Source organism: Sinocyclocheilus grahami, unplaced genomic scaffold (genome assembly GCF_001515645.1).
Source record: "Sinocyclocheilus grahami isolate Dianchi unplaced genomic scaffold, SAMN03320097.WGS_v1.1 scaffold22.1, whole genome shotgun sequence".
In the NCBI taxonomy this organism is placed as follows: domain Eukaryota; kingdom Metazoa; phylum Chordata; class Actinopteri; order Cypriniformes; family Cyprinidae; genus Sinocyclocheilus; species Sinocyclocheilus grahami.
This window is the reverse complement of record NW_015505201.1, coordinates 1197222-1219024: the sequence shown is the minus strand read 5'-3', so window position 1 is coordinate 1219024 and position 21803 is coordinate 1197222. Positions and strand designations below refer to the sequence as shown.

General features: G+C 36.9%; 1 protein-coding gene across 1 annotated transcript in view; it reads left to right on the top strand.

Moving 5' to 3' along the window:
* Window positions 1–9684: 9684 nt before the first annotated feature.
* Window positions 9685–21803, top strand: part of LOC107559839 (hepatocyte growth factor-like) — a 28686-nt gene continuing 16567 nt past the window's right edge. The window contains exons 1-7 of the mRNA XM_016243831.1: window positions 9685–9733; window positions 11746–11859; window positions 12794–12908; window positions 15070–15212; window positions 16525–16645; window positions 18968–19086; window positions 20937–21102. Coding sequence (XP_016099317.1) covers window positions 9685–9733; window positions 11746–11859; window positions 12794–12908; window positions 15070–15212; window positions 16525–16645; window positions 18968–19086; window positions 20937–21102 — 827 coding nt within the window. The remainder of the gene's footprint in view (window positions 9734–11745; window positions 11860–12793; window positions 12909–15069; window positions 15213–16524; window positions 16646–18967; window positions 19087–20936; window positions 21103–21803) is intronic.

The window sequence follows — 21803 nt, the reverse complement described above, 5'->3', positions numbered from 1 at the left end:
ACTTCCTCTAATAGACTGATTCCTACACTCTTAAAAATAAAGGTGCTTCACGATGCTGTAGAAGAACCTTTTGTCTAAATGGTTCCATAAAGAACCTTTAACATCTGAAGAACCTTTCTGTTTCACAAAAGGTTCTTTGTGGCGAAAGAAGGTTCTTCAGATTATAAAAAGGTAAGAAAGAGATGGTTCTTTAAAGAACCTTTGACTGAATGGTTCTTTGTGGAACCAAAAATGGTTCTTCTATGGCATCGCTTGAAGAACCTTTTGAAGCACCTTTATTTTTAAGAGTGTATATCCATTTCAAAACGTTTTTTGTTAAAAAATGAAAGAGGCATGTGGTTTTTAAAAAGTACTTTATGTTTAAATATGGTTTTGTCGTCAATCACGATAAGTCAGTTTACAGATTTCTACTAATTTATCAAGTTATTTTCTGTCTTTTTTCACAGGGATGTGCATCACAAGGAAGAGTGTCAACTCTCAGCTATCTCTAATCCAGAGTGAGAGTCACACACAGGAAGTGTGTGTTTATTTGGAGAGGACTCTTCTGTTTACTGTGCCTGGAAGCTTCACCATGCTCAAATGCAGCTGTATGCTTTGTTTGTAAGTGACTGCATATTATTGTATCATTTTTGTGTTCCACATACCTGTTCAACGTTTTGAGTATGTGGGGGGAGGCGAAACTGAAGTGTGTCTGCATGTATTTTAGGAGGGGTTGCCAGGATATTGTGAGTTCTTGGAGGTCAGAAACGGGTTCAGGTAATTTGCTGCAGCTGAAGCTAAAACGTGCAGCAGATCTGAATGACAAATCTCTACAAAGCTGCAGGAAATCTATTAGCACCCTCAGGAACTAACCTCCTATGCTTTTTTATGCTTGAAAATTGCTCTGTCTGTCTCTCTCCATGTGTCATAATTTCCATCTCTCCATCTTAGTTTTCCACATGGGGCACTTTGCTCTTAATACCATCATCATTCTGTCTGTAAAGACTGTCTGCCTTGTTTTCTACTCCTCCTTATTACAGCAGCGTTGTGTGTGTGTAGCATTGACTTCAGATGGCACTCTTTCTGACCGTTCGCAGACCATCTGATAAATGTTACACACATAATATACATCCTCAAAATGGAAAGTTTGATCTGATTAGCTAACATTATGTAATTTCCAGAATCCACAGTGCTGGTTTTTATCAGTCTGCTGTGTTTCTAATTACTAAACTGCTACGCTGGATTTGAAAGTTTGCAAGGTTTATGTCACCCAATTATACATATATTTAGCAGGTCTGTGCACAACCCAGAATTGAATTGAAAATGCCTTTCAATTTCCAAATCAGTTTCTCAATTTGAATTCAATTTCTGAAGTGGCATACAGTCTTCACTTTTAATAGTTGCTTATTAGCATGCATATTACTTGCATATTGGCTGTTTATTAGTACTTATAAAGCACATAATGCCATATGCATGACCATATTCTAGATCTTTACTAGACAACTTACAACTTACTATCAATAAGCAGTAATTAGGAGTTTATTACTAAGTGAAAACTCTTAGTTAATAGTGAATGTATAGTGAATGTATAAAAGATGAACAGATGGATGAATGGATTGATAGAATGATAGATGATAAATGGATGGATTGATGACAGATGGATGGATGGATGGATGGATGAATGGTTTAATAGATGATAGTTAGATGGATGGATAGAATGATAGATGTTAAATGGATGGATGGATAGAATGATAGATGATAAAAGGAAGGATGGATGGATTAATAGATGGGTGGATGGATGGATTGATACATGATACGGATGGATGGATAGAATAATAGATGGATGGATGGATTGATACATGATATGGATGGATGGATAGAATGATAGATGATAAACGGATGGATGGATGGATTAATAGATAGGTGAATGGATGGATGACAGACAGACAGACAGATAGATAGACAGATAGATAGATAGATAGATAGATAGATAGATAGATAGATAGATAGATAGATAGATAGATAGATAGATAGATAGACTTTTTGTCTAAATGGTTCCATAAAGAACCTTTAACATCTGAAGAACCTTTCTGTTTCACAAAAGGTTCTTTGTGGCGAAAGAAGGTTCTTCAGATTATAAAAAGGTAAGAAAGAGATGGTTCTTTAAAGAACCTTTGACTGAATGGTTCTTTGTGGAACCAAAAATGGTTCTTCTATGGCATCGCTTGAAGAACCTTTTGAAGCACCTTTATTTTTAAGAGTGTATATCCATTTCAAAACGTTTTTTGTTAAAAAATGAAAGAGGCATGTGGTTTTTAAAAAGTACTTTATGTTTAAATATGGTTTTGTCGTCAATCACGATAAGTCAGTTTACAGATTTCTACTAATTTATCAAGTTATTTTCTGTCTTTTTTCACAGGGATGTGCATCACAAGGAAGAGTGTCAACTCTCAGCTATCTCTAATCCAGAGTGAGAGTCACACACAGGAAGTGTGTGTTTATTTGGAGAGGACTCTTCTGTTTACTGTGCCTGGAAGCTTCACCATGCTCAAATGCAGCTGTATGCTTTGTTTGTAAGTGACTGCATATTATTGTATCATTTTTGTGTTCCACATACCTGTTCAACGTTTTGAGTATGTGGGGGGAGGCGAAACTGAAGTGTGTCTGCATGTATTTTAGGAGGGGTTGCCAGGATATTGTGAGTTCTTGGAGGTCAGAAACGGGTTCAGGTAATTTGCTGCAGCTGAAGCTAAAACGTGCAGCAGATCTGAATGACAAATCTCTACAAAGCTGCAGGAAATCTATTAGCACCCTCAGGAACTAACCTCCTATGCTTTTTTATGCTTGAAAATTGCTCTGTCTGTCTCTCTCCATGTGTCATAATTTCCATCTCTCCATCTTAGTTTTCCACATGGGGCACTTTGCTCTTAATACCATCATCATTCTGTCTGTAAAGACTGTCTGCCTTGTTTTCTACTCCTCCTTATTACAGCAGCGTTGTGTGTGTGTAGCATTGACTTCAGATGGCACTCTTTCTGACCGTTCGCAGACCATCTGATAAATGTTACACACATAATATACATCCTCAAAATGGAAAGTTTGATCTGATTAGCTAACATTATGTAATTTCCAGAATCCACAGTGCTGGTTTTTATCAGTCTGCTGTGTTTCTAATTACTAAACTGCTACGCTGGATTTGAAAGTTTGCAAGGTTTATGTCACCCAATTATACATATATTTAGCAGGTCTGTGCACAACCCAGAATTTAATTGAAAATGCCTTTCAATTTCCAAATCAGTTTCTCAATTTGAATTCAATTTCTGAAGTGGCATACAGTCTTCACTTTTAATAGTTGCTTATTAGCATGCATATTACTTGCATATTGGCTGTTTATTAGTACTTATAAAGCACATAATGCCATATGCATGACCATATTCTAGATCTTTACTAGACAACTTACAACTTACTATCAATAAGCAGTAATTAGGAGTTTATTACTAAGTGAAAACTCTTAGTTAATAGTGAATGTATAGTGAATGTATAAAAGATGAACAGATGGATGAATGGATTGATAGAATGATAGATGATAAATGGATGGATTGATGACAGATGGATGGATGGATGGATGGATGAATGGTTTAATAGATGATAGTTAGATGGATGGATAGAATGATAGATGTTAAATGGATGGATGGATAGAATGATAGATGATAAAAGGAAGGATGGATGGATTAATAGATGGGTGGATGGATGGATTGATACATGATACGGATGGATGGATAGAATAATAGATGGATGGATGGATTGATACATGATATGGATGGATGGATAGAATGATAGATGATAAACGGATGGATGGATGGATTAATAGATAGGTGAATGGATGGATGACAGACAGACAGACAGATAGATAGACAGATAGATAGATAGATAGATAGATAGATAGATAGATAGATAGATAGATAGATAGATAGATAGATAGATAGATAGATAGATAGATAGAATAAGTGTGCTTGTAAATATGTGTGTTTATGTGCACAGCAGCAATAACACATCCCTGTGTTGACTGAAAGGTAAATTAGTCTGTTGTCTGTAGCTCTTTACATCTTTACCACATCAGCACCACACTGAATGACTCATTATATGTTTGTGTTCACTGCACATGGTCTTCATTAGACACCAGACACACACTAGAGTGAATTAGTCTGTTGTTTTGTTTATTTGTGGGAACAAGGGCTAAACACATAGACCAAACCACATGTGGCAAAATCGCTGTTTGTGTTCCGATCCAGATATCAAGCCTGTTGCAACTTCAGCAGATTATGAATATGATTCATGCGATTCACTTTCACAAAGTAGCATGTTATGTGGGAATCACAGCTGTACCTTTGTGCAGTCATAATGAAATAACAGATTCCACATGGACAATTTATGAACGTTCCCTTTAATTAAGGATCGTTTTCAAAACGTCTTCTGAAAGTGACCTTTAGATGTGTGGTTCTGACCACCCTGAACACATGAAATTCACTGCACTTACTCACTGATGTGGCTGTGAAGCAAATTCCTTGTTAAATTCCCAATCTGATCAATGTCTTTTCTCATCCTATAAATGTCCTTTAATGAATGTTTCTTAATTTATTGCCAATCTCCGCATATGTGTTGCACACAATTTTTGCAAACTTAGACGCAACTAAGTGGCCTGGTTGACCACAGATCTCATAATTCTGACTTCAACAGTGGGATTCTTCTGATGTCAGCTTGTGCAATCTACATGCATCTGCTCTTAGTTATGGTGGTTCGAAGCCTCTTTACGCAGACCAAGGGCTCCTGACATGTTGATCCATGTTGCTACATTGTTTTTGTGTAGTAGAGAGTCACTCAGATGTTAGCAGAGAAGGAGATAGACAGCACTTCAGGAAGAGCAGACGAGTGAAGGAACATTCATACTGACAGTGATTTGCAGCAGAGAAGCATCTAGAAGTCATTCATCTTGGCATGATGCGATAGTTGAGGATGTTAACTTGAACAAATAAGTAACTTGGAGCAGCAAATACTAGTAAGGGTGAAGTTAGTGGAGCTCAAATTATATATACATACAGTATGCATATATGTATAAATGAGATGATGAGAGGAGAATTGCATTTTTGCTCTCATCATCTCATATATATAATCATCTCATATTGTCAGCAATAAGACAGAGTTTGCACTGTAATCATTCCTTTGATTGATCAGAATATGTCTGGGACATGTTTCACCCCAAAATCAAATGTAATCAATGAAAATGTATCTTTTTTTTTTTTTTGTATATATATATATATATACAGGTGCATCTCAATAAATTAGAATGTCGTGGAAAAGTTCATTTATTTCAGTAATTCAACTCAAATTGTGAAACTCGTGTATTAAATAAATTCAATGCACACAGACTGAAGTAGTTTAAGTCTTTGGTTCTTTTAATTGTGATGATTTTGGCTCACATTTAACAAAAACCCACCAATTCACTATCTCAACAAATTAGAATATGGTGACATGCCAATCAGCTAATCAACTCAAAACACCTGCAAAGGTTTCCTGAGCCTTCAAAATGGTCTCTCAGTTTGATTCACTAGGCTACACAATCATGGGGAAGACTGCTGATCTGACAGTTGTCCAGAAGACAATCATTGACACCAGTGTTCGAACTATACCGTGGACTTCGGGGGAGCCCACTTTTCTTTTTTTTTATAACGGGGGGGTTTTGATTTGTGCGCTTGCGCGTGCCTCAAAAGAATGACTTACAAAGATACATAACAGCTACAAGTGTATGCACTACTTGCTTTATGCAAGCACTATATAGGATAAATCACTATACAGGATTTACCCTATTATACTTTATCGACACGAATTGATAGGTGAAACAACAAACAGCCACCCACAAATAGTCTATAAACAAAGCATCAGGCTGTCTTTGAGTTTACACGAACAACGGGTAAAGTTACTCGTCGTCAGGCTACAGAAGAATACCATAATTACTCCATTCAATTAGGGCTAAGACATCGAGAGTCACGCAGACCTATAACACCCCAGCCACAACACATAATTGCGAATTACATGCCTTACCTTAACACAGAATCGACCACAGAGTCCAACGTTAATATTTTTTCTACAAATCTTTGAGTTAACATGTACTAAACATGAGTGGAATTTGCACCGCTGCGTCCCCACACATTGAAGGTCATGACAAGAATAACATGTATAGTTATATTTATTATTCCGTACCACCTCAGCAGTGCCACAAACTGATCACCTCCATGCCACGCCGAATTGAGGCAGTAATTAAAGCAAAAGGAGCTCCTACCAAGTATTGAGTACATGTACAGTAAATGAACATACTTGCCAACAATTCACTAAAAATGTTTTTTATTGATCTTATGAAGTATTCTAATTTGTTGAGATAGTGAATTGGTGGGTTTTTGTTAAATGTGAGCCAAAATCATCACAATTAAAAGAACCAAAGACTTAAACTACTTCAGTCTGTGTGCATTGAATTTATTTAATACACGAGTTTCACAATTTGAGTTGAATTACTGAAATAAATGAACTTTTCCACGACATTCTAATTTATTGAGATGCACCTGTATATATATTATTACAATTTAAATCTACTGTTTTCTATTCTATTTCAGAATGTAAATTCCAGCCCAAGAAATATGTCTCATTCTTATTTTTATAATTGTTGAAAACAGTTCTGCGGATTGAATATAAAGTTTAAAAGTGCAGAATTATTTACAATATGTTTTATTTATTTTATTTGTGTGTGTGAGAGAGAGAGAGAGAGAGAGAGACAATATTTTAATACACGAGTTTCACAATTTGAGTTGAATTACTGAAATAAATGAACTTTTCCACGACATTCTAATTTATTGAGATGCACCTGTATATATATTATTACAATTTAAATCTACTGTTTTCTATTCTATTTCAGAATGTAAATTCCAGCCCAAGAAATATGTCTCATTCTTATTTTTATAATTGTTGAAAACAGTTCTGCGGATTGAATATAAAGTTTAAAAGTGCAGAATTATTTACAATATGTTTTATTTATTTTATTTGTGTGTGTGAGAGAGAGAGAGAGAGAGACAATATGAAGGTTTTATTGTCACTTTTGATAAATTCAGTGCATCTTTGTTAAAGTTTTTTTTCCCCAAAAAATATTTATTGACTTCAGCCTTTTGAATGTGTATATATACTTATATTGCAGTATTTAATTATTAAATTAATTATTAAATGACAGTAAATAGTGGAAATATTAAAAGGATCGCCTAATAATTGGGGAGTAATTGAAAAAAAAATGTCCTGACACATTCCGTAATGAAAATTTTGTGGTGAAATTAATGTGTTTAATTGTCTTGAAAATGTTATCAAAACGTAAAAAAAAGCTTAATGACCCTAAAATAGTCTTCATTGTCATTATGCAAAATATAATTTTGTGTGTTTTTTCTGTTAATTCTATGGGTCAAATGTAATCTGGATATGTCGTGAGATTCACCCAGAGGTGTGGAGAGATGTGAGGACAGGATGTGGAATGACACGGCTGGAAACAGTGTTAGATACACGCACACAGTGACTGATTGCTCCCATGAGGCCGTCAGGCATGTCGTTTGGCATTTGTAGTTTGTACCTCCATCATCAGAGGAAGGAGAAGCAATACGATCACAGAGTCACGGAGGACATTCAAACACTACTGCTATTAACTAAACTAATACAAACACAGCGCGCTTAAACAACCAGCCATACACAAACATGCCAAACTGAGTGAAAAATTGATATCCAAACATGAAAAGCTCAAATCCATCCAAGCAAAACAGCCTGGGATACCTGTTTAAAAATGAACGCACCACAAATAAACAGATGGAGAGTATTTCCATCACGGAGCACAATAGAAGAGCTCTTTCTGTTCCAAGAGAAGAGGAGAGCATCTTGAGTGTAGTGCTGTTTAATAAACAACTCGTGCTTCCAACCTGCTCTCATCCCTCTCTTCCATCTGAAATGCGTGGCATGGGAAGATGAGTTATGTTCATCATGACATCAGTATTGTAAGCTTCTGATTACAATGAGTAGATGAGCGCCATCTCTCAACAGAAAGTAGTTGCTCATTTAAAACTTCATATGTTGTGTAGTTCTGAGAATTTTCACAGATGTAGGACTTTAATGTGCTGCTTGCTGGTATGAATCCATAAAACTAATTGCAAGAATAACAGCTGAAAGGATCATATAAATACATTATAGATTATAAGTACTTCAGACTTAGCATGATAACCAATTTCTGCTGCATTTCCTTAGTATTTATTTAGTTGGTTTAAAGTTTTAACGTTAGTTTCTTTCTTTTTCTTTCTTTCTTTCTTTTTCTTTCTTTCTTTCTTTCTTTCTTTCTTTCTTTCTTTCTTTCTTTCTTTCTTTCTTTCTATCTATGTTCCATAAAAAGCACAGAAATAGGTGTGTGTGTGTGTGTGTGTGTGTGTGCATGTTAATGTGGTTTATGAGGACACACATTTGTATAATAACATGGGTATGACATAGGTATTACAACGAGAAGGTGATTTATGAGGACATTTTCAGTGTCCCCGTAATTCAAAAGGCTTATAAATAATTCAGAATGAGTTTTTTTGAAAATCTAAAAATGCAGAAAGTTTCCTGTGAGGGGTAGGTTTAGGGGTAGGGTTGGTTTAGGGCAATAGAATATACGGTCTGTACAGTATAAAAACCATTACGCCTATGGAGAGTCCCCATAAACACAAACCTGCGTGTGTGCGTGTGTGTGATCTATCTATCTATCTATCTATCTATCTATCTATCTATCTATCTATCTATCTATCTATCTATCTATCTATCTATCTATCTATTTGATGCATATTTCTTTGGCTATATCAATAATGAATTACAAAACTGTCAGTTATTTATTTTTATTGCTTATTCATTTATTCAGTAGCCTAGATTATGTCCTACAAAAACGCAGTCGTTTGGCTAATATCAATAATCAATTGTATCTGTACACTAAACTGTGGAAACTGTATTATCTATAATATTTTGTCATAAACTAAGATTGGCATGGTAGATTTTTATACAGTAAAATGACAGCATGTTTGTGAATGATAACGTGAAAGTGATTAAAAATGTCTTGCCCGAGTTCATGACTAAAAGGGTTGTCGATAACCAAATGTAAAATAAGCCATTGCGTCTTACGAACTAAAACAACGTGAGTGGCCCAGAGTTGATCGATTCACAACTTTCCTCGCGAACACCCTCAGGGAGGTCAGTCAGCATCACACAGCTGTGTTGACATCTCCTCAACACTTTCCATCCGCTCCAATAAATTACACAGGCAACAAATATAAACAATTTGCATTGATTTTACTTCCCGGATCGGTTCAACAGCCTCGGTGTCTATCAGGAAACGCGATAATATTATGTGGCGGAATGGACAGTGGCGAGGGGACTTTAAATGGGCTGAGGGAAAGGGGAGGGAGCGCGTGAGGTAGAGTCCCTCAGCTCGCGCTCATCCTCAGTCAGTCCACTGCGCGCTCGCTCACTGTCCGCGAGAGTCAGCTGCAGCCACTTAGAGACTATCTCTGACAAATAGCCTTATTCAAAGGAGGAAAACGCCAAGACTTCTGACATCTCTTGTGTATTTTGAGAGGGGGGTCACATACAACTATCCAAAGCGACATGTGGATTTACAAAATTCTGCTCTGTGTGGCCGTTTTGGTTTACTCAGGTAAGTTTTTTCCTTCAGTCAGAGAAAGCGTCTTACTGGGTCTCATGTATCATAGTTTACAGTAATAACTGTATTATGTTTTACAGCAATAGCAATAACTGTAATTCATGGTTTTAGGGAGGAAACTGAGGTTACCATGGTTCATTTTTTGTAACCGTGTTCTGGAGATGCCCAACACTGTCTCTGCTCGAGCTTACGCGATACTGTTTATGGGTCATTCCTGTTGGTGCCTTTTGAGATTTGAAAAATTAACAAAGTATCTTTGTTTCATGAAAGTAACACATTCAAGTTTTTGAAAGTCGTCATGCAGATTATGTTCACTGACTTGTATCTACTAAGTAATACACCATTTCAAACAAATGAATGCTGAGTCTGCTGGCACAAATGTCCACCCTGCAATGGACAAATAAATAACAGCATAATAGACTTCTAATGTAAACTTTGTTTTACAAGCTATTGTTTGATAAAACTTTAATAATATATCATTAAAATGTGTTTATTTCCTCAAAATCACTGTTTGCTTACAAGATAAAGATTATTTACAATATGCATATATCTAATAACTGTGGATAACATTATGTAAATATGTAAATTGTTACTGCATTATCATTGAGTATATGTATAGGATATTTAAAGTCTGCATGAAATCAAAATAAACTCTGTTTACATTGTTAGCACACATTACTAGCCTTGTGGTGAACAATTATATGTGCAATTAAATCTACAAAAATAAAAATTCTTTGTAATCTTTAGTCAAAATCTGAAATTTGCTTGACATGGCATTCCTTTTCTCATGATGTCAGTTTGACGGCTTGGACTGAACATCCTTAACAACTTCCCTCCTCCAATCTTTAGTCTGTTGTGAGCTATATATATTGAGGAGGTGTGCTAAAATCAGGCCCGCCTTCTTTTTTATTATTCAATATTCTTATTTTACTGTGAAGTACAACACAATATAAAAAAAATAAATCAGTTGCAACTTCCAGTTCACACAGACTTTAAAGTTTCTCTATGTTTCTTCTTTTGTATAGTTTTTTTCCCACCAATAAAAGTACAACAGTTCCAAAAGAAGCCAAGTCACATCTCTGCAAACACAGACAAGCAAAGTGAAACGAACAGAAAACATGTTGTTGGACTATATATCAGCAATATTGGAACATCCCTCAGCCAATCAAATTTGAAGACCAGTGCTAACTATACATAATTTTTTCATCCTTATTAATCTCATAAATTTCAATTGTTTCATTTTTCAGCTATTGAAATACATTGGACATGCCATCAAATTGTAGTTCTTGACTCAAATTACACATGTATCAAAAGCGTCACAGTTCCCAAACATTGTATGAAGTTTCACTACGGAAAACTTCACAGATGTTGACATTCATGGTGAGTGGGCTGTTTCTTTGCAAAACATCTGGATAAATGCGTCACCGACAGTGTGGATGGAGCCGAAGGGAGAGATGAAGTGTTGGAGTGTGGCACTATGAAACCCTTCTTTTGAAATCAAAACCGCTTTATTGCACAGAGCCTATTAATTATTCTGCGTTTAGTCATTTAGTTTCTAATCTGCAGTACTTCTGTGACATTGAAGTATCATGTAGCTCGTTGGTTGCGCAAAGTTTAGAACAGCTTAGTTTGTATTGATTTTATAGTAATACATTCTGTATAATGGGGCGTAACAACCTTTGTTCAGATATTTGGGCCAAGGAGATGTTTAGAAAACCTTTCTAACCTATCCAACCCTCGGTGCTTGTTGTTCTGTTCAGACTTACGTTCTAATAATATTCAGAGTTAGTCAAGAGCTGGAGTCTTTTCAAAGAGCATGACTGTTGGCTTTGGGTCAGTTTTAGAGCTTAGACGGGGTGTAATGTTCCTTGGTTGGTCTACTATCAGAATTTAGGGCTTGTTTCACACACAAAAAACATGCCTGATCTCATAATGTGGTTTGTGGCTGTGAAATTGGTGCTTTCTAACCATGTGCTTGACAGATAACTCAATTCTTATGACTGCAGCTGGCATGGATGGGCTCTGGTGGGGATTTGAGAAGGTTTGGTGCTGCACACAAGGATCAGAGCCAGATTTCTTTGGCCTTCGGAATTCTCTCCACCACCTCATCAAAGCAGACCGTGATTGATGCCTTTGCATCCTGCTATATACATAAAGCTAATTTATTGCTCCACTGCTTTTAATAGCAAATTATTTTTTCCCCCTTACTGTTACATAGAGCTTAGACGGGGTGTAATGTTCCTTGGTTGGTCTACTATCAGAATTTAGGGCTTGTTTCACACACACAAAACATGCCTGATCTCATAATGTGGTTTGTGGCTGTGAAATTGGTGCTTTCTAACCATGTGCTTGACAGATAACTCAATTCTTATGACTGCAGCTTGCATGGATGGGCTCTGGTGGGGATTTGAGAAGGTTTGGTGCTGCACACAAGGATCAGAGCCAGATTTCTTTGGCCTTCGGAATTCTCTCCACCACCTCACCAAAGCAGACCATGATTGATGCCTTTGCATCCTGCTATATACATAAAGCTAATTTATTGCTCCACTGCTTTTAATAGCAAATTATTTTTTCCCCCTTACTGTTACGACTCAATAAGGTTATGATCCAATAAGTATTCTACCCACCCCATAACTGACTAGTCGATGTGTGACCTTACTAGTAGTAAGTTGTTGCACAACTAGGGTCTTTGTGAGTGTAATAGCTGTGTTTCATTTGAAGGCAGAATTTTCTGGAAAAACTGACTAAAAGTTTAGTCTGACCAGGACAGAGGGTTTCCTTAAAGGGATAGATTACCCAAAAATGAAGACTGCACCATCATTTACTCACCCTCACGTCTTTCCAAATATCTATGACGTTCTTTCTTCTATGGTACTCAAAAGAGGATATTTGGAAAATATGTGTATATATATATATATATATATATATATATATATATATATATACACTGTATATATAAAAATCTATTTAGTGGGTTTTTTAGTTTCTGAATCTGACTTTTGCACATATATATTATGTAACCTAAGGTGTGTCTGAATGTGTGTTGTCCTTTAGACTTCATGAGAGAATGCATCATTGGCAATGGACTCAACTACAAAGGAAAGAGATCGGTGACCAAGAGTGGAGCCCAGTGCCAACTCTGGAATTCCAAAACGCCGCATGAACACAAGTAAGTGCTTACTCATCCTCTTTAACTCCCATTCTTGGTTTGGTCTCTCTCTCTCTCTCTATGGGCAATTAAACTCAATTACCCACTATGTGCATTTTTGTGGCTATCAAAAGTCTTGTGGAGTGTAGATAGCTGTTAACATCTCCTTGGTATGTTTCAGTTTATTTATTTATGCACATATTACGCTATTAGATAGCTAATGGCAAAACAGACTCTGTGAGTCGTAAAAATCCCCATTAGTCTCTAATGATGATGAATGTGCAGCTTTATGCATGTTGTCTCATTGGCTTTGATTCGTTAGAGGGTTCTTGCTGAGTCTAAGTGTGACAGTCAGTGCAACTCAATGATTCTCAGAAGTGGAGCGCCGACGGAGACAATTAGGTCAATGACAGGAACGCCAATGAGCGGCCGGCACATTTCCAAACAATTGCTTCCGTTCTTGCATGACCAAAAATAGATGTTTGTTTACAATTATGCCTATGCATAAATACTCCAGGGCACGTTTACCCCAAAATATACATTTTTGTATACACTTACATCTAAAAATAAACACCAAGAAGCCATATGAAGCCTGGAACAGATGTCATGTTTAGAGGATTTGAGGGTTTGTGCGTAAGTGGGAGTTTGACAGAAAGCAGCACAAAGCTAAGATAAGATACCTAATGCAGAACACATCTTTGAGTTCATTACGGCTACAGGAATTCATTAGGGACACCACATGGTGCTTCGATTTACTTCCTGTACTGCAAGTCGATACGATAGATCTGCCCTATTTTTTGGCCTTTACAGAAGTTTTATGCACTTTTCTTAAATCCTGAAAATGTAATTACCTTTCAGAGACATTGAACCCTTACCACCAACTTTCCCGCTCTAGGTATTTCCCTCTCTCTCTCTCCCCTCTTTTTTCTTCAACTCTTTTTTATCTCTCTAATAGACATCAGTTCAGTTGTAAAGCCAGCTTTTGATATGCTTGCCTCTGAAACATCACAGGCATGCTTTATCGGCTCAAAAAAAACAATGGACCTGAACGTTCTGAAATACCACACAGGCCTGTAGGTCAGCTAATTTGTCACAGATTGCATTTTTATCTGTATTCATCAATCATCATGAACTTGGTTGATTTGTATTGTGAATGCCAGAGGCAATTACACAAACGATAATTACCTTTTGGCTTAATGCAATGATTTATTAATGGTTTACAAATATTTGCATGGCAAGGGTAAAATACTTTTTGAAACATCTCAGAGTTTTACCATAAAGAAATAGTACATAAAAAAATAGGTTTTAAATAAATATTCCAGTCATAATTGTGACCTGTATTGGACTATATGGAATGGGTCATCCCATCATGGTGGTCACCATGTCATATATACTAACTCCTAACTTTATTGCAATAACCCACTAATTTGAGAAGATTTTGGTTTCAGAATAAATGGATTATTAGATGAAAGATAAATGTGTAGTTCTGTAATGGCATTGGTAGCCAAAAACATTTGTTTTTGTGTGATGCTGCTTTCATAACGTTCAAATAGCCAAAGTAAAACGCTAATAAAACAACAATGCTCATAATGAGCGTATTCTAACTCAAGCACTGTGCAGTTTTTGACCTTGTCTGACCAAAGGCTTTACACTACCCCATCCGCTTGCCAAAATCATCATTTAACTACATTCATTTGTTGTTTTAAGATTCAACCTTTGTACTTTTTCCATAAGTAATAAGAAAAAAATGAAGATGCAACAATTTCCCCAGAGCTACATGCACGCTAAGCTCTTGCATCACAATGAAATGCAGAGTAGCAGCTGTGTTCTGATGTTAAAGATATTGTTAGTCATGCCACTCTTATTAATATATATAAGTTATTGAGATCTCCTGTTACACTTGGCTGGAAGTTACAACTGTGTCATATGACATCCAGTTAAATTTGTGATTCTTAGTTCAGTTATAGTATCAGATGTTATTGTAATAAAAAGACAAAAAAGCGAATAATTGCAAAGGATTGCTAACATCAATAAAAGAGAATTAAACCTCACTCTGCAGCTAAAAATGTCAAGTAATGTGTCAAAGAGTAACAGTATGTTGTTCAAGAAATTTGGAGCAATTTTGCTTGTGTATGATTCACAAACATCACTTCTGTTTCATGTTTTCTTCTCACTCCATTAGTTTCTTACCCCTGAGGCACAAGCACAGAGATCTACGGGAGAATTTATGTCGTAATCCAGACAACACCACAACAGGTCCTTGGTGCTTTACCACAGACCCCAAAATACGGCACCAGGACTGCAGCATCCCACAATGCTCGGAAGGTGAGTCCAAGACCAGCAACCTTTTGTATTTTATTGTTCACAGTATGCTCTTTTATAGCTTTTAATTGTTTTTTTTAGATATTTGTACTAAAATGATTTAGTACAACTGACTGTTGACATAATGTAAGAATATAGAGCTATGAAATGAATGTCAGTATTATTAAGATCATTTGGTCTTTAAGATATGAATTGCTGAAATTTGAAAATCGTTGAAAATTTCAAATTTAAATCTCAGACATTTAATGGTAAACAGTTTCTTGGCAAAACTGAGCATGTTTTTTCATTTGTTCTCAGTTGACTGTTTTGGAGAAACAATTTTGATGTTAAAACGATCTCACTTGTGATATCTCTTTTTTAAGCTGTTTAATATGAGCACTTGGTTTGCATTGATTTTCAGTCCTTTAAAAACACCTTTTTAATGTGAATTGTTCATTTATTAGATTCAAGACTTTATCTATTGATGGAGAATGAAAGTGCTTGATTGTTGGGGTGACTGGAGATTTTTGTTAATAGGAGATCACATTGAGTCGCATGCATAAAAAGGGGTTTTCTGCAGAGATAGCGATCAGGCCAACAAAGAGATCCTCTTGTCTATTCGAAGAGTTGCATGATGAAATATGGCTGGGAGGGTTTGTTAATAAATTAGTGTCCCATAATCAAAAACACACACAAACACAAGGAAGGAAAATCATGCTTTCATGAGAGTGGCTGACATTAACATCTGCTTCTACTACAGCAATCTGCTCCTTATACTGTGTGTACTGTACAACTAATAACACGATTTAGAGAGATGACTCTAGCTGAGTGACTATGACTCTCTGACCCCGATCTGCTGTGATATTTGGTTTGATCCTACAGTGACTAAGCTCTTTACTAAGTACTGTAATAATTACATGTTGCTTTAACCTTTGATCGTACAAAATCTTTTAGAAGCTGCAACTTACATTTGGGGTTAAAAGCAAGGCCTAATGGGTGGTACGTCTGCTTAGTAAATTGAAGCATCAGATGATTTATTTTTAGACAATCTGAGGGTCACATGTGGCTCCGTAATTGCTTGTCTTCTTGATAAATGCGATTACAATCCCTGCAGTCATTAATCGTTAGTGATTAGTCTATGCGTAACAAACATGTACACTAATTTACTACCAGGATTCGGCCACAGTTGCAGTCGTCTAACCGTTTAACATGACAGCCAAGGTTGAACCCTGTTGAACTTGAGTCATCCTCTACAAGCATGCTAATGTCGCTCAGCTGGACTCTTTTGGGCCTTGTCCTGGTTAAAATTCTTACCAGCCATGTTCGTTATCCATAGTGGAATGTATGACGTGTAATGGAGAAAGTTACCGTGGACCATTGGACCACACGGAGAGCGGCCGGGAATGCCAGCGCTGGGACCTTGATGAACCACATAAACACCTATTCCACCTTAAAAGGTATGAGACCTACCAGAAAATGCAAACAGTAAGGGACAACTTCAGTCAGACTGACTTCAAGTTAGGATTTTCAATCAATTTGAGAGGCTTGGCTAATATGGCATACTTAGAAAAATGCAAATCTTTTTCGTTCGCCTGTTGGGTACTACTGATGATGTCTAAAATCATGCGGTTTGTTGCAAAAAGGTGTGCAGTTACTTTTCTAAGTGATGAAAGTTATGGTTTTGCACCTGGAAGACACAAAATCCATAGACTTACATTAAAAGGATAGTTTACCTAAAAATGAAAATCATGTCATCATTTACTCGCCCTCAAGTTGTTCCAAACCTGTATGAGTTTCTATCTTCTGTGGAACACAAAAGAAGATATTTTGAAGAATGTTGGTCACCAAACACTTTCTGGTCCCCATTAACTGTCATAGCATTTTTTTTCTCCATATTTTGAAAGTCAATGGAGACCAACAACTGTTTGTTTGCCCACATTCTTCAAAATATATTTTTTTGTATCTTTTAGGTTTGGAACAACATGAGGTTGAGTAAACAAAATAATTTTCATTTTTGGTGAACTATCCCTTTAAAGAGGAACCTGAGACTAATCTAAAATATTATAGGAACTTTGGGGGTGGCCTGATTTGAGTTGAGACCCAAAAACCTTCTAGAACTCCCTAGCAACTACATAGCAACAAACTAACAACCAATCAGAACATGTTAACAAGCCCATAGTAATGCTGGAAACCCTGAAATCCACTCAAAACACTTGCGTGAGTTTTGCATGGCAAACTTCACTCACATTTTCTTCAGATGTTAAGGTGATTAAGTTTCAAAGAAAGTATCAGATATCATTTGAAAAACTAGTCAGTGCTTTGATAATGCTTTGCTAAAGAAAGCTGGGGTCATGAGTGGATCATTGGCCTCATGTCATTTAACATTAATTGTGGAAAACAACTTAATCTGTCTGAAATCACAATGTGTGCAGGCATCTTAAAGTGATGGCCAACAGCAGTCATGAAAAATTACACTTTGTTTTGGAAAACATCATCTGTTTTGTTCATGTTGGACAAAAATATGTTTTAAAGTTCCTTGCACATCTTTACTTAATTACACACCTACTCTGTGGAGAATCGCAACTGAAAGAGTTGACCACATTGCTACCTGATGTACATGCACTTTCCATTCAATGGCATTTTCGTTTGGCATAACCTTTCCAGTGGCCCATTTACATCTTTAGTTCTGGGAAACAAAAATATCGTTAATCTTGAAATAAATGTCCGTTTGTTTTGAATACTCTCCCTTAAGAGTCTCTAAACACACAAAGTCTATTTTTTTAATATGTCAGATTGCATACATGGTAAATGCTTTTGAATTTAGCCTAATCCGGAATGGCATTTGTGAGCAACTTTTAAAAATATTAGAAAAATCAATACCGTTTTTTCCCACTTGACCTCATGGGAACTGTGTCATGCCCCAGTTTGATATAAATCACTAAATCAAATGACTGCTTTGTGTGAACCTACCAAAGAGGCAAATTGTCTATGATGTCTTCAAGCAACCATAAAAACCCTTTGAATATTACAAGACAGAAGCTCTTCACCCTTTACATGACGAGTGATTATAGACAAAGTTAGTGTAAATACAACATTAAAACCAATTCAATAAATCAAATAGTTATTTAAGATTGACTTTAATTTATCTAAAAATGTATTTAATAGGAAATGAGCATGCAGAATTAAATACTGGGCATCAGCCAATATACACTATTGTTTAAATATTTAATTAATATTGTAAAATATTTTTACAATTAAAAATAATTGTTTTCTGTTTGCTTTTAACATACATCATCATGTGATGCTTCTTGACACATCATCAGTGTACTATACTACTATTCAAAATGTACTAATATGAAGAGCAGAAGCTGGTTTGCGCCCGGCCGGATGTGCCTTTATGCTTTCTGGTGCTTACGTCACCCTGCTCGTGACATCTCGATGCTCCATTGGACGGATTTGACACGTGCTTCAGAACGCGGTCACGCAAGGGCGTTCCCAAAGCGTCTCGACGCAGCTCGAGTTCCTGAAGGGGAACTAAAAATTGAAAGAAAAAAAAAGTGACCTGTATAACTATGAGTCTTCACATGTATGCAGAGTGATGAGCTTCTGTCTTGTGCGCTTTACCTAAGAGGTCCTGTTGTACCAGTAGCAGAGAGCATGTTGTGTATTTTCTGGAGGTTATTAGAATTTTATCCCACCTATAAATCAAAGTTTCCGTAGAACAATGATAGTTGATATGTGGCGTGTTAAGTGTGTTCGTTTTGCCCTTCCTATGACAGATACCCTGATAAAGGTCTAAAGGACAACTACTGCAGGAACCCAGACGGGCGCCAGAGACCCTGGTGTTTCACCACCGATCCGAGCACTCCATGGGAGTACTGTAACATCAAACAGTGCGGTGAGTGTGCGCGTCTGCATCTAATGTGTAAGATGAAGAGACAGAGAGAAGAACAAAAAGAAGCCAGAGAGAAAGAGAATGAAAAGAGGCAGAGTTTGCCAAATTTACAACTTCCTCTTCCTGTAGCCCTGGCTCCCCTTTCGTTTGGGACCCTCACAGGAATGTTGTTTGTAACCGGGAAAGAGAGAGAGGAGGGTCCACCTATAAAACTCTCTCTCCTCTCTTTCTCTTTCCTCAGTTCTTGCCCCGTCTTTTCAGTACTGTGCCTCCGTGTTTATTTTCCCTCATCAGTGCAGTAGAGCGTTGCCTTATCTGCATGAGAGAAATGTGCTTGAGTTTCAAGTGCTATGTAAACCTTCCACGCTAAAGACAAAACACGCATGTGGGTTTCAAACCCCCAGTTCACTCACACACAAGCGCCCAAAAACCTATTATTATAATGACACCCTCACCCCTCCTCCTTGCGCTGCCTCCGTTTATTTTCATTAGCGAGGTGACGGCATGTTGGTTCAAGTGGGAAGCGAAGCATAAACTCAGGCGTCCGACGATCGCGCTCTTCACCATTCTAGACCAAGCCACGGGGGTTGCATTTGTATTTCAGAGCTATTTGGCAAGTCTGTGTCGTAACCTTGAGCAAACTCCTGTGACGGATTGTCAAAGATCACCGTCTTGGGAGGAACTTTTCACCACGCTCTTTCCTGTTTGGCAGAACGCCGCTTCTTTTCAAACACCTCAGCATCTCAATAAGCATGTCACTCGTTTTTCACCTGTGGAAACCATCATAGGTGCATCTGGTTTTACAAGAAGTGGCTTTCATCCTCTTGCAGAAGGAACATTATACATAACAAGACTATTTGATACTCTATAAATCTAAACATGCTCTTAAAAGAGACAATACTGCTCTAACTTAACAATGTACGAACATAATCCCAGGTTCTCTCAAAGGTATGAATAGACATTGTTCCAGTAATGTTAATAGAATGGTTGTTCAAATCTTATCTGGTCTTTAATAACGTTAAAACATTAGCACAAATTATTATACATCATTTATACATAATTCATGAAAAAAAATTTTTTCCTGAAATGTTTTATTTGGATGTTCGTCTAGCATTTTTTAAATGTTACTCTATTGTTACTACTTTACTAGTTTCAAAACATGTTCAAAATGTTCAGAAATGTTCAACATTCAAAAAGTCATGTTCCCCGTTTCTTTATTGTCTTTGCAGACCTTCGCATAAACATGAAAAAAAAAACGGTTTTAAAACATTTAAAAAAATAGACATTCTGAGAACTTTCAGAAACAACGTTAATTTAAACGTTAAAATTTTTGTTAGCTGGGATAACATTGCATACGCTGGGATCCACTGTAGATCTCTTCAAATTCTCAGTGTATTGGATGCATTTGAGAGTTTGATTTTGGGTTTTATTAGCATGACTTGGCCTATATCCCCATACCGCTAGCCTCATTAGCAGACTGAAGCACTAGCAGTTTATTGGAGGTAAACATAATAACTGTCTCCAATGAGCGTAATTTATTGCAATGAGATTCATGGGCAAAAACAATATATATCTGTTGTGCACTCATAAAACGCTTACGTTTTGCCCTAAAAAAGCTCTGTAGGCTACTGTTTTAGCATTTGTCACAGACTTAGTGACTGCTTTGACTCATTCAGGAAGCATCTCTCTCTGTTAAGCAGGATAAAGCTGTTGTTATTCCTCCCTCAGGCAGCACAGTCTTACAGTTAACAGTGAATCTATGATTCAGCGCTCATCATGCCTAAGGAGTGATATTATGCTTCATTCTCTCACTCTCTTTGTCTTTCTGTTAATGTTTTTCACTGTTTACTCAGATTCAGACAACGGCGGTGGCATTGACAACACAACAACTTGTTTCCGTGGACGTGGAGAGGGTTATCGTGGAACGGTTGGCATCACCCCCGAGGGAGTGACCTGTCAGAGATGGGATGCCCAGTTTCCCCATCGACACTCTTATACTCCACAGAATTACCTTTGCAAGTAAGAAAATGCTCCTAAAACATATGCATTAAGCATTGATGTATAGTTCAAATATTGACTGGACTTTCTTGCGTCATGCACATGTTAAGCCTTTTTACTGATTTGCATAATATCATAGGAAGTTTTACATGGGCAAGCACAGTCAAAAAATAAACTAAAATGAACATGCAAAATAAAATATTCAATACTGACTTATAAATATTCATTATCAACCTAAATACAAAAATTACAGAAATTATTTTTATATATGTAATTAACCAGTTCTGACGCCCAGTTCCCCATCGACACTCTTATATTGCAAAGAATTACCGTTGCAAGTAAGAAAATACTCCTAAAACATATGCATTAAAGGAATATTCGTCGCTAGAGGGCGCGTATTCAAAATAAACAAATAGACAAATGCGTAGTTTGATGATGCCGTGACTGAGTGTGGAATCATGGGAGTTGTCGTCTTCATCCCCACAGCCGATGCAATCCGACGGGACTCGGGCAGAAATCATGTTCATGGATGAGATAATGATTTATTAACGTAGTAGAATGAAGCAGGTTGAGGCTGCAAGCTGTCGAAGCGAACCGAGGCCGCTGAATGAGCGTGACACACGGCTCGAAAGCAGCGGAGCTTTTATTATGCCACAGTCGACCACTTCCGCTCCTTCCGGTCGTACATATGTGGGGGAAAAAAAGCAGTGCTGTTTTATCAT